This window comes from Excalfactoria chinensis, chromosome 6 (genome assembly GCF_039878825.1).
Source record: "Excalfactoria chinensis isolate bCotChi1 chromosome 6, bCotChi1.hap2, whole genome shotgun sequence".
Lineage (NCBI taxonomy): Eukaryota > Metazoa > Chordata > Aves > Galliformes > Phasianidae > Excalfactoria > Excalfactoria chinensis.
In genome coordinates this window covers 20,854,965-20,869,253 of record NC_092830.1, presented here as the reverse complement: position 1 = coordinate 20,869,253, position 14,289 = coordinate 20,854,965, and the positions used below count along the sequence as shown (strand labels likewise).

At 41.8% G+C, this 14,289-nt stretch overlaps 1 protein-coding gene across 3 annotated transcripts in view; it reads left to right on the top strand.

Annotated features, from left to right (window-relative positions):
• MARCHF8 (membrane associated ring-CH-type finger 8) overlaps nt 1-12,627 on the top strand; it is an 84,682-nt gene extending 72,055 nt beyond the window's left edge. For all 3 annotated transcript variants that reach the window (XM_072340696.1, XM_072340695.1, XM_072340694.1), the window contains 3 exons: nt 1,629-1,809; nt 5,356-5,503; nt 7,911-12,627. In XM_072340696.1, the coding sequence (XP_072196797.1) occupies nt 1,629-1,809; nt 5,356-5,503; nt 7,911-8,215 (634 nt within the window). In that variant the 3' untranslated portion in view covers nt 8,216-12,627. The remainder of the gene's footprint in view (nt 1-1,628; nt 1,810-5,355; nt 5,504-7,910) is intronic.
• Nucleotides 12,628-14,289: the final 1,662 nt, after the last annotated feature.

Genomic DNA, 14,289 nt, shown 5'->3' with positions numbered 1-14,289 from the left:
GGGAATATCTTGAGAGAATCAGTTACACATATTAAAAACCAAGCTGAAAATTTCTCAGCTTTTAATGAGCAATGTGTTTTCCAGACAGCTACTGCTGAGTTGTGTCAGAGGAGGGTGGGCAATGAGGAGGAAGACAATGCTTGAACATTGGTTCTGAGATCTCGTCAATATAGCCTAAGATTGTTTTTTAACCTTTATCTCCCCACTTCTAGATGGCTTAGATGGAAAGGAGAGCTAAACATTAGGTATCAGTGATGATTAGTGAGCAGTGTGATGTCCAAAAAGGATGGGATCTCCTTGTTTCAGCTACAGTGGATTAGCTATAAACGTAGGTGAAAGGAACATGCAGCTCTCGACTGTTTTTGTGGTGAATTCTCTGCAGGCTTGCCCTGTCCCAGCTCCAAAATAAGTCTGGGGAGAAGGAGATGCCAAGTACAGGACTAACTGTCACATCCTTCTACTAAGCATTTTCCCATCTTAATCTTTCTCCTCTTTGACACCGCTATCTGAAGCTGGCTTTGTTACTACCTGCCAGCAAGTTTTTATTCCCTCAATACTCTGTTACCAGCAAAATCTAGTTCCTTACTGGCTTGTCATCAACAAGATGCTCTTTTAATCCACCCACTCTTTCAGTCCCACTTGCCAGCTATCAGCAAGGTCAGAAGAGGCAAGATGCTACACATCAGTGAGAGATTTCAGTAATAGACAGGGATGGCAGTGTGCCAGGATGCACGTCCCATATGCTTAGTAACTTATATTCATTCCCTGAGCTCCTTACCATCCCCCTTTCAGTTCCTGACCTCTTTCACGTGGTTAAAAGGACTTAGTGATGTTTGATGCAGCCCAAGTGCTGTGTGTAAATTGAAGCTGGAAATCAAATGCCAGCACCTGGTAGCAGCACTGTATCAGGTGTCCTTGCTGTCTGCAGTTAGATGGTGAGGGAAAGTGGGGATTTTGCAGAGCTGGTGCTTCCTTAGCAACTCTTGCAAAATAAGAATTGGAAGAGCAAAACCATTAGTCCTTTTAGAGTAGGCGTATTTCTGGAAAATGGATGCTATTTCTTTGCAGCGTGGTTCTGCCCCTTAGCATTTGACACTAGAAATAATCATTTCCCGTGTGCAAAATTCGGACCAAATTAACTCTCCATGATACCAGGTTGGGCTGTTTCACAGTTCCTTAGGGAATTTTGTTTCATCTTCTGTGTTAGATTGTAATTCATGAGGAACTGTACCTCTCTGTGCATGTTTTGTCTTGGGAAGTGCTGTCTGATCTGTTTAAATGCTGTTTTCAGTTAAGTGCTATTGTTCTAGTAGATGGAGGATTGTCATTTCTCACACTTTTTTTTTCTTTTGGGTACTGAATTTCTGTCAGGCTCTGTGTGTCTGCCTCGTCTGTTAGAAAGCAGCTGTCTAGTTAGCAGTGTCTGTGCTCAATTATGTTGTGTGTGTGTATGTGCTTGTATAGCAAGGGAGTTCTTTAGTTTTAGCTCCTTTATGGAATACATTCCTTTGATATGTATGTCTTAGGATCCTCAACAGACAGTCGTGTGTGATCACAGATATTACATACCTCTTCTGCATGCTTTCAGTTTCCTTTGTTTCTAATGAGCAGCTTTGCTTCTGATTCAGGATATGTCACTGTGAAGGAGATGATGAGAGCCCTTTGATTACCCCCTGTCACTGCACGGGAAGTCTTCATTTTGTGCACCAGGCCTGCCTGCAGCAGTGGATCAAGAGCTCAGATACACGATGCTGTGAACTCTGCAAGTATGAGTTCATCATGGAGACAAAGCTGAAACCTTTGCGAAAGGTAGGCTTTGTTAAACATATGTCTGTGCTGAACAGAGGCTGTCATTTTCCACAGCCCCCCGGAACCAATGTGGTGGCTCCTTAGAAACTCTGGTAGTCTTGTATAGGTGCTGGAGGTTGTCCAACACTCAGCTTCATAAATTCAACATCAGTGGAAACCAGGTCTGAGAGGTGGCATTTTTCTGCTCTAACCATTGTCATGATAATTCTGCTTCAAGAATTCATCAGCTGCCCAAGCAAACATGAGTCTCAGTCCTTCCTCCCTTTACATCACCCTATATCTAACAGGAGAAAAAGTCTAGATTTAGGTATAATTTTATTAGATTTAGATTTAGCAGTGCTCTCCTTAAATGTACTTATGTACACTCACACCAGTTTTAATAGTTTGGGTTGCTATAACCTGTTTTTGTTTTATAAACAAATTACCTTTCCCAAGTCTGGTGATTTAAAACTTAGATATCTAAATGCTTTGTGTATTATAAGATCTGTTTTGTTCTCCCGTATCCTCCAGGCTTTCAAATTCAGTTGGTCCTTACCTTCAGGATTCTGAGGTGAAAGTCACTGGTGTTCTTACCACAGACAAGTCTTGCTATGAAAGAGATTAATAGCAATAACCTCAGTCTAGAACAAGAATAACTGAGAAACATTCAAATGTGATTATCCTAAACAATAAGGGATGGGAAGTCCAGACTGCAGCCATCTATCTGAATGCTGCTATGCGAAACTGTCTGACTTCTGAAAGTGAATCCTAACAGAAAATAGAGCAGACTTCAAAAGCTTTGTAAGTTTTGATTTATTTATTTTTTTCTTAATGGAGATCTACAGTCCACAAAATATATGGCAGAGAATGTTGTGTTGACAGCTCAACCTCTGCTGATGACTGCAGAGAAGCATTTCCATCTAAGAGCTGTAGCTTTTTCTTTGGTAGCCTCTTAGCACAGTGCGTAGTAGCTCAGAGCTGCAGTTATGGCTGCCACAGGCTTTGTTATCACACAGACAGATCGCACAGCCCATCTGTAGGATGTGAAAGAAATCAGAGGAACCCAAATAAAAAGAGTTGCCATAGGTGATGGCTAGCTGCTGACTTTTCCGTGCTCACCCTGCCTGGAGTGGGTGGGAAGCATTTCCTGCATATTGGTACATGGTGAGAAAAAGCTGTTGGGCACCTTCAGAAATGAGTCATTCAGCATCATTAGTTGTATTTGAGCAGGTCATCCATGGGAGAGAGACCAGATGCCAGGAGGTGAGGGCTGAACTAGAAGGATAAGAAGGATTTTACCTTTCAGATATGTCTGAAGGGTCCTTTAGAGGTTCAGCTGCAGCCAGAAGACAAGCTGTGTCTTCAGTTCATCCTTTATTGTATCCTGTCAGTCAGGACAAAACAGTCTGGAACTGGTGATTACAAACAGGTGGGACAAATAATAGGGCTTGTGCTTGTCTGCAGGGCAGAAATGGAATTTAGCATTCTCAACATCTTAAGGCTGTACTGCATCACTGCATATTGGCCTGTGATATGTTCAAATGCTAAGTTACAAGGGGAAGAGAGTGAGGAACAAACCGTATCATGGTACAAGTAAAAGTGAGGGGAGACAAGAGAGGGAAGCTCTGTTGTATAATTCAAGTGAAAACAACAACAAAGAAAGAAAACCTGAAATTTTATTTAATAGATTTTAATGGATTTAATAGAAATTTTGACTTTTTAATTTGTGAAATGTTGCTTGCTGTGTCATTAGAATAATGCAGCAGGCAACTCTGGACTCTAGTTTCCTCTCTGGGCTAGGACAGAATAAAATTAGCAGGATAACTTCTCTGCTGTTCACTCCTGTCTTTGGAAAGTTGAAGTGGTATGGGATGGTTTGGCAGCTGCAGTGCCAGCATATAATTAAGGGAAGTCAGAGTCCAGTGGAACATCTCAAACTGCGATACAGAAAAGAGGAATATAGTCAAAATACGAGCCCTTGTGGTCCTGTAAGAGCACTCGCACATGCTTACATTTTGTCAGAATAAATGAATTAAATTATATTTTCTGCAGAAAATGAACGCCATTGTTTAGATGCAAAATCTATTTCCTATTTAAAACATGTTATCCAAAGCAAAAGTTTTGTATCAATAATTGAAAGTGTGCAGTTTTCTAGTGTGATGTGAATCTGGTATATCACTGCTGGAAATCTTCTGTTCTTCTGCCATGATGAGATTTAGATGTCCGCTGATACAGAAGTGTGGCTTTGACCTACCAAAGAGATCGCTTGTTGGCAAGACAGAGAATATCACAAAATCTCTGTTCTGTGGTTCAACCATTCTTGTATTTGCAGCAGTGGTAACAATGATTCAACCTGATGAATGATCTCGTTAAGGTCATCCTCATTACCTTCCACACTTTTCCTCCTTTTTGAAGTCAGCTTTTTCTGTAACTTATTCTAGGAGACACCAAATGCACCTCTCTAGAACACCACATGGGTATGCATGAGAAGCTTATGTGCCCCTGTATGCATTTTGTGGAAATACAAGGAAAGCTTGCCTTAACACCGTTCCAAACAAATATAATGAGGGATGTGTTACATACCTACAGAAGTTTCCTTTGTACAGATAAATTGCTTTGGAAACAATTTAAAAAAATAATTAAAATTCTTTAAAAATAAAAAGGAAAGGAAAAATATTAAAAAACAAACCAAAAAAACCCCATCACCAACAATTTCCTGGTGCCATTGGTAGAAAATTAAAGAAAAGCTGATTCTGAAAAATTCCCTGTATACTTGAAGCACCTGTAGTACTTGTGTGCTTTCTTTGTGCCCATTCTAATGACAGTGACCTGATGTTGAGGTTTCTCCTGGGGCTGTATAAACATTACTGATAGGTGCAGATCTGGGGGTTTAATTTCCTGTATCCTGTCAGTTATAAAAGCTGTCATCCCAGTGCTGCTGTGTACTCTTAGGGCACATGCTCAAGTGCACTTGAAACACTGAAAATAAAATCTGTGTTGCTGCTCTATGGAGTGCTAAATATACGTGAAGATTGAATGAAGCTTCCAGAGGTGGGAGGTGAGAACTAAACAGCCTTGAGCTGAGTGCTAAACGGCTCTGACTGCACATTGGGGGACTCTTAACTGTTCACCGTGAGATGCTGTACACATACTGGACGATTGGATCATGTACCACTCCTACTGCAGTGTGTTACTGAATGGCTGCCTGAGCAACAGCACCGTTTTGCGCTTCATGATGCTCATTTCTGATTGTGGGTGCTTGCTGTTCATTGCTTTGTGAATACACTGAAGAGCAGACTTGCTTGCTCTGTGCTGGGATCCCTGTGGGGTAACTCGGTGCTGCAGCTTTGGATGGAGCTGAGTGCTGATGTCTCCTCCTGCACCAGGAGTGATCGCTTCCATTGTGGCAGAGCAAGCTGCCAGCTGCACGTACTCTGGTCAGAGCAATAAGAGGGGGAAACTGGTCTCTTGCCTGCTTTTGGTTCTGGTCAGTGTTTTCTCTTTATTCTCTCTGGTAACTGTGATAAACACTTAATCTCTTGTTCTGCTTTCTGGGTTTCTTGCCAGTGGGAGAAGCTGCAGATGACAGCCAGCGAGAGGAGGAAGATCATGTGCTCTGTAACATTCCATATCATTGCCATCACCTGCGTCGTGTGGTCTCTGTATGTCCTCATAGACAGGACTGCTGAAGAGATTAAACAGGGACAGACTACTGGTATGTTACTTGGTTATCTTCCTACTTACTCATTTGTAACAATTCTTTATCCTGAATGCAGAGAGGATGCAAAGCCTGAGAATGCAGGTTATGCTTTTTCTTAGATCAGTCAGCTTTAGGCAGAGATTGAGTTGGTTTAAAAGAACAGTTCTAAAGAGATTTAGTTAAATTGGTGTAAATTTGTCTGTGGGTGTCTGTACATGTCTGTACATGTCAATTTTGCACTTGTGAAATGCACAGATACAAGAGGAAATCACTGTAGCCAAACACAAAATTGCACTGGCTTTGCTAATTTAGTTCTAAGCTGGAACACTTACTGAGATGACAAGGATGTAAGCACTTGTTTGCTGCTATGGCTACCTTTAACTGAGTAAAACGAGAACAATTTAAAAAAAGAGAAGAAGGAAGAGGAACCAAAATCCAAACCTCTGAGCTTAACTAACAGGATTATTCTTTCTATTCAGACATCTTAGAGACTCATTAGCACAACTTTTCTGCGGGGAGTTTGCAGAAATTAGAGTGGTTGTGTGTGAAGCAGAGAAATTCGGATTGATTCCCATTCATGCAGCTGAGATGAGGTGCACTGCAGTTGATGCAGTAGTTGCCAGCCCACTACATGGATGTCTTAACTTCTGGGGTAGCAGCTTTCCTTCAGTGTGCCAGCTGTGAGCATACCAAATTGAAACGGGTTGACTTTGGAGTGCCAGGCTGTGCATTTACAGCTCTTGCAGAACTGTTTTTTGAGGCAGCTGAGCTCCCCCTAAAGGTAGGATTGGAGGGACAGGCTGTGCACCAAGGCTGGGAATCACTACTCTTTTAAGGCAAAATGTCCTTGGTTGCAGGCCAGATCGTTGAATGCCAACCTCATATGCAGTTGGGAAATCTTTGGCTTGGGTTTGAAGAGCTGAGCATCTATGAACCTGCAAATCCACAGAGCTCTTACAGTCTCTGTAGAGCAGAGATAGTTTTGCTGTCATTTGTTCAGTTTAGCTATGGTCGTGTATTGTATTGTTCATAGTTTCAGTCAGGAATCTGCTTTGAATGAAAGTTTGTAGTTTCTGTTCCATCCAACACTGTCTTTTCCATGTATGGTGGAAATTGTTCATTCAGTATAAGATTTCCATATGATAAAGAAAGGCACACACTCTCAAAGATTTATCCTATCCTCGTTATTTTATTCAATACATTCAATGAACATGACTAGGAATAGTATGACTGCACAGTACTTGTTACTCTGCTTTCTTTGCTCCCTTCATTTGAATTCTAGATCTGAGGGATGCTCTGAGGAGCTGGGGTGCGTGTGTGGAGCGTGTATGTGTTTATGTATTCATGTCTGCACAGCAAAGTGTAGGCTATTGCTGCCTCCAGATGGCATCAGATAACTCCCCTGTGAATCAGAGGTTCAGGTATTCATCACTAGTGGGATTTCATCAGTAGTCACGTTGCAGTGCTCTTTGGGTTTGGAGACTAAAATATTTTCATTCTTCCTACACAACCATGCATTTCCAAAAGAACAGTGGCCTGTATCTTGTGAAAACTTTGAAGACTTAGCTATGATTTTGTTACATTGCTAATTCTCTGAGAAACCTGAAAATGAGTAATTCAGCATGGTCTCTTATCCATCTTGGGATGCTTATCTTTCAAGAGGAGAGAGACTGGATGAATATGGGATGTTTATAAGCAGGTGATGTATAAGATTAGTCATTTCTCATTTAAAAATAGGTTATAAGGATGAAATGAGATGCAGTGGCTAGGAGTTCAAACCAGGCATATCCAGGAAAAGTACTGGTGGTCATTTTTAGTATGTTAAGTGAGCTTGCCAGAATGCTTCAGCATCTCCAACACCTACCATCTTGCATCAGAAGAGGTGCTGTAGTTCAGCTACAAGCTACTGGGTCTCATGCAGGTAATCAAATTGTCAGGTTTGTGTCAAGAATGTCTCAAGCTGTATGGTGACAATGGTTCCCTTCAAAGACTATGGCTGTGTATACTGCGTGATCGTAGAGTGGAACAGACTCCTTAGGTCTCTGAATATCTTAACATCAAGAGGAAAGCATGCCATAGAAGCCCATTCATAATCTGATCCAATTGTCTTTTAAAAGCGGGTGTAAAAGGACCGAAAGTTTATTACTGTCTGTTGCTTTGATTGTGCTGCACAGCAGCTCAGTCATAAAGGACCAATTGTTTTTGTGGGTTTTTTAACTCTTTGGTGAGCGATACATTATGTGAACTCAACAAGCTTAGAAGTCTACACGTGTTAAGCCTGAAGTGAAAAAAAAAAAAAGGAGAACAAGAAAAACAGCAAAATGAGAACTCTGTAATTGTCTCCTTTAGGGGTGCTTTTGAGAGACTCAGTATTGACCTGATCTTTTCTCTGTTCCTTTTCTTTTTTTCCCCTTTCTTCCAGGGATTCTAGAATGGCCATTTTGGACTAAGCTGGTGGTTGTGGCTATTGGTTTCACTGGAGGACTTCTGTTCATGTATGTACAATGCAAAGTGTATGTACAGCTGTGGAAGAGACTTAAAGCTTATAACCGAGTAATATATGTACAAAACTGTCCAGAAACTAGTAAAAAGAACATTTTTGAAAAACCTGCACTAATGGAGCCAAACTTTGAAAGTAAAGAAATGCTTGGGGTTCACCATTCGGATACAAACTCTTCACATTACACAGAGCCAGAAGACTGTGCTGCAGAAATCCTTCACGTCTGATTGATGGGTGGGAGGGGTGATTCTGTATGTCCTTGAAGATTTAAAATACCATTGTTTACTGCAAGCTGCTCTACCTTGTTAAGATCGGCTATCAGCTGAGGGCTGGCGGATGACTCTTCTTACATTTGTGTTTTGTTGGAATTTTTTTAAACCCCTTCAGCATATCTTTCAATGTTATCATGGTTGCATACCTCTCAACGTTGTGTCCCACGTACTGGCTGATCGAAGAGCCACAGGTAATTGGGTAGAATGAGCCTTGGTTGTGGTGTCCAGCAAGCCACTGGTGGACTGTCATCAACTGCATATGGAATTTGTTACTTTAGAAGATGACTCTAAATGATTGTGGAAGACATGTAGAGTATGGTACGGTTGGGTTTCTTTGTTTGTTTTGTCTTTTTTTTTCCTAAGCATAATGAAGGAGGTTGTCCCAGATGCTGCAGGAAATGAGAGATCTAGAGTTTAATCTACCACTAACACTGCCACTAACATTTTGTCTTAGGCAGCAGGTGTAACATTATGCTTCACGGATTGTGCTGAGACTCACAAAGCATATAGCACTTTTAAAAATCTTTATTTTATAATGTGTGTGTCCAATAAGAATGAAACTTGAAAGAATGTGTCATTTGCAGAACATTTCTTCATTCTTCGCCCCATCCATTCTACTAGAATGAAAGCCTCTTGCCTTATTTAAGAAATATAAACAAAAAAATTCCAACACATGATTTCCAACACATGCTCACATTATCCTACTAAGCATAACACTAAAAATCTGCCTCTTTGGGTTTCCTTTGAGGAGCAATTCTTTTTGAAGGATATTGCACTTGTGACATGTGGATGTGTACAGTGTTCATTTTCAATGAATGAGGGTTTCAGTGCTCTATTTTAGGGACTGGTTTTGCTTTTTTGTTTTGTTTTGAACAGGTCAGATCATCGACAAATCTCCACGTATGTACCTAGTGTAACTGTCATTCCGGACCATTGGTAAAGGGTTTGCTGGTACACTGGTGAAAATGTCACCTGCTGTGGAAGAAAGATATTGAATCAATACAGCCGAAATTGGTTTTCTTTCCTTAGTACTCTGTCATGTGTGAATCACCCAAGAATTTGACATTGTGAGAGGGGATGCTAAGATCAAAATATAGGGTGTAAGCATTGCATTAGGTGGATGAATTAAAAAAAATCCTTGCCTGTTTTAGTCCTGATGTGATGCGTTACATGGTCAGAGAATAGCTTTGTCTGTTGCTTTGAATTTGGGACTGGATATTTCATCTGTCAGCCTTAATGAAAAGAGGGACAATTTTAAAATCTGTTTGCAGAGCTTTAGACAGACTTGCCCAAAGCCTGGGATGTCTGCTTTCGATTCACTTGACCAGTTTGCTTCACTGTCCAACTTCAAGCCCTCTTTCAACCGAAGTCTCACATCAGTGTGACTGGGGCAGACACAAAGCCCCGCTGAAACTCAGTACATGAGGCTTCTGTGTATGAATGCTAACGTTCTCTACCTGAGCCTGATCTAAATCTCTGTAAAATCAGTGATAATTTTCTGGATGATGTTAATAGGGAACTCCCGGACTTCTCTGCTATGTCTGCTATGTAAAAGCCTCTACTTACTTGTTGAGATACTGAACTAAATCCCTAGGTCCAGTTCAGGTTTTACTTTGTCCTTTTGCAGTACAACTTCACTGGGCATGACCTTTTGTAATAAAAGCGATTGCTTTAACATATTCCCCCCCAAAAAAAAGATCATTGATTTTTCCTTTATTTTTTTCCCCTGATAATCTATTATTTATTTATTTCTGTGTTAATCTTTCGTAAAAATGCCTGAGGCGGATCTAAGGTAAGAACACACACGACGAGCTGCTGGAAGTAGAGTGTGCGCATGTGTGTGCCTCTGTATGATCTCATGCTTGAAGCTTCCCAGCTGTGTTCTTCACAAACAACACAGTACCTTGTCCTTGCGGTGTTTTAAAACACACAGACCTCCAGGCAGTCCTAGCAAAACTGCACTGGCATGGGTTTGCATGCTGTGCTAGTTGTCAGGATATACCATGCCTATGTGATGTAGGCAGATAAGCCCTGCACACCTTACTGGACAGCAGTCTTCATGACCATGTGCATGTAGATCTTGTTGTCTATGCCTGCCATATTTTAAAGTGCAATTACTAAGGCTCTTTTCTGAACTCTGCTATGAATGATCCTGTACTGAGAACCCCGATAACATTCAGTCTTGTTTTGTTTTCTTTTTTTTCTATCTGTGAAAAAGATTTACTGAATAAACTCAGGTGGGTTACTATCAGGTCTTACATACCTTCATAATTTTCTTCTGAAATGCCCAGTGCACAGAGCTTTCATGTCTGCAAGATGCACAGAATCAGCTGTATGCATTCTCATCCAGTCTGTGGCCAGCAGGGCAAATGAAAGCAGACAAGTCCTGGTATGACACCTGTTTGTGCTCCAGTTTGCATCTGAGAGGCACTGGTGTCTGACTGGTGTTCTGACAGTGCCAATATGGCATACTGTAACTTGCCTGTCCTATTTTAATCACCGTCATAAGTGAATCTTGATGAAATATGGTGAAAATTCATTTGGCATTTGGGAAGCTCTGTGCAGCATATACCAGTTAGTGTTCAGTGTATTCAGGACACTGAATGTTTTTGCTGTGGCCCTGTGTATCCTAGGAAGAAAAAACATCTCCATTAAAATTGTCTGGGGAAAAGTAATTGCAGATAAAACTGTTTTAGCCAGTGTTACTACTAAGTGTCCCCTTTCTCCAGTAGCTCTTACCCTAAAGAAAATAATGCCTAGTATTTAAATTCTCTTTACTGGTGAGGGTTGCTCAAGCCAGGAAGGGCTGCAGAAGAGATGCATCTGCCAGGACTTGTCATTTAAGCTGGTCATACTTGAGCTGATTCTTGCTAATGTTAACCAGGGAGCTTCTGGAGCTGCAGTTCTCTGCTTCTACATGGTGCTATCAAATGGTGTAAGAAGGCTGAATGGTGCTTTTTCCTTCTTGTTTCTTTAAGGAGATTCTGCTGACGTGTGTTCAGCTTCCAGCTGCAAGGCACTTGTGCTAGCTTGGGTGAGCACCATCCTGCCCACCCGGATGTTGGTAACGGAAAACACCACTCCCATCACATCAGGCATTCCAGAACTTCCTTTTGGCAGCTTTAGAAATGACTAGAACTAAGTCTGACTTGTTCCTTGTTCCTTGGCCAACGTTAGATCAGGTTACTTGGGACTTCTCTGGGACAAGAATTAAAACAGGAGGGAATATAGACTTAGTACCAGCTACTGCAGCTCTTTCCATAGATTGCCAGGGCCTTTGCTCTAGAGATCTGATCAAACTCCCATGCTATGGACTTGTATCCTGTCCAGAAAAGCACTGATTATGCCAAGGAAATCTCCTTTCAGTGCATCTGCCAGGTCATGACCATGTGTTGTGTTAGAAGCACAGGTATGTGCTGCAGAAGATTGCTTCACTCTAAGAGTTCACGAGATATTAAATTCCTATGAATTCTCAGGACTTTCTTTGACCATAATCCAATATTTTGACTAAAGAGGTTGCCAGACTTGAAGACAGTCATCTGATTGGATGTGACTGAGGTTGGCTTTGCTTCAGCAAGAGGGATTCAACAGAAGTTACACTGGTGCTGAGGTAACTTGCTGTCCATCCCTTCTACCACTTCCTGCACTGATCAGAGCACCTGGTCTGTGTGTTCTGGTGCTGCGTAAGGAGCAGGTTCCTCTGCCCTGTGCTTGGCTGGCTATGTTACAAAGTGAGACTGATCCAAATTTCCCCTGGGCTGGGGCATATCAACAGGTGTTTCTGGCATAGTCTGCTTTAGAGGTCATGGCCAGTGCCGAAAGGAGGTCTGTGAGTCTGGTTTGGGTCCCTTGCAAATATGGGCTGAAACGGGGGCAAATACAAAAGCATGGCTATTGCTGGCTGGGTTTTGACTGCATTGTATTGGATATGCAAAGAAAACTTCTAAACAGGATTTTTTATTTTGTGATCATTTTTTAGTTCAGAGATATTGCAGTGTCTGTATATTCCAATGAAGTACTGAAAGCACTTGTCTTTGTATAGAAGGTAACTGTTTAAAAGAAAATTGCAGCTGATCTTGTACTTAGGTAAAACATTTGTAGATAGGTAATTGTATAACATTAAACAACTTTACACTGGCATGTGTTGTATAGTTTATACAAGACACTTCACAGTTCTGCAGGATTTTTTAGTTAGTAAATTTCTAGTAACTTAAATGTATAGTTTTGTATCCTTTCATGTATGTTCTTTTTCTCAGTATTACCACTTGCAGAATTATTTTTAGTTTCTTAAACTGTAATTGGTTATTTGTGTGTGATACACAGGGTTATTGACTGCAGCAATAAAGTGTTTCTATAAAAAAAAATAATGGTACAAAACAAAAGCAGTATAGTATCTATTCTGTTTCAGTAAGTGTTAGTGGCCCAGTCTGGAGAGAAGCTGAGCTCCCCATAGTGAGATGATCAAATGAAAAGAGTTACTTTTACTGGAGCAAACACAGGACTGCATGGCTCTCAAGTGTAGCAGGCCAGCACACAGTAGGATCCGTGACAATTTGATGTCATGGATCATAAAGGGGTAGTTAACCATGAAGAACAAGTGGGTTAGTCTATCATTGTGGTGAGAAGACATGACTTTGTGCAGGTGCTTTGGGGTCAAGTGTGGGAATCACAGGAGAGGTTTCTGGCTTACGTCACGCAGGAGGTGCAAAGAGAATTTCCTTGGGCCTTGAAATGTATGGAGCTTCTTGCACTGATGCTGGGTGTTGCTATGAATGCTTCATGTCTGACGTTGGGTTCTCAGTGCACTGGTGCAGAGCTGATGATGCTCATTACACCGATTGATGTCTAAGAAAAAATAATTTTGTCTAAGTGTGGAGCAGTGTGCAACTACAATAACCCCTCATTGCTGCCTGCATAAACATGATCATAGCGTTATGTGTGCTTCCATGCTAGGACTGAGCCCCAGCATGCAAAGTCTTCAGTAGTTTTTCATAAATAAATTTCTACCACCAATAAGGCAAAGTGCTATCTGCACTGCTGCAAGATGGCTTGTAACAAACATGTAAATGCCAAAGAGCAAATTAGATCTGCAAAGTTGTCTGCAGCAGACACAGTGGGTCTCAAAGAGGCTCTTTTATCTTTATTTTTAGTAAGTAACTTGTTTTGAATTTTAATTCAGGTAGGAAATGGGAGGGAATTTTAATACTGTGACCCTAGAGAGGTATTTTTCATGCAAAGTGAAAGGATAACTGGTATTTCTTAATGAGGTAAGCCTGGTTTTAGGACACAGCGGTACTTGTATAAAGCTTGCTAAGTGCACCAGCAGGGCCTGCATACAAAAATGCCTTCCTGGAGAGATGGGAAGATGATTTCCAAGGCCTGCTATTTGACAGACAGTCTCTGTCTGACAGAATGTTGATAGGCTAGTTGATGAACAGAGCCTGTAGAACTGTCTGGCCTCTGGTTAAAAAGTGTTTCTCATCTTGGGTTCAGGCACCTCAAGTTAATTGTAAAATAGCTTCTTCCCTGTTGCAAACCTCACTTTGGCCTGAGCGAGTCTTGCTGTCACCATGTGAAGTACCCATCTTGAGGTTGAGCTGTGGCTTAATGCAGAAGGCTCAGCTATGACTCCAGGAGCTGAATTTTCTAGCTGACTCCAGCAGCTGAAGCAATGAGGTGAGTAACTACTGTCACCCAATGGGCTGGACCGGGAATGGGAGGCTGCACAAGGCAGGAGGGCAGCAGCAGGGGTTGTAAGATCCACTGTGTGCCTTCTGGAGGCAATGGAGGTGTCAGATGTGTGGGCCCACAGGATGGAGAGGAGATCACCTCTTTGCAAGGGCAGTGTCAGGAATCCAGGGGAGGGAGGCCAGCTGCAGCAGTGGTGGCTGTGTCCAGGCCTTTGGAGTCCACAGCCGAGGAGAGGTTGTAGATGAGGAGCACTGCATTGCGTGGAAATAGCAGGTGGGTTCTTGGGGAGGCTGGTAGCAGGGCATACAGGGCTTGAGGCCAAGCTTCCCTAGGGATGA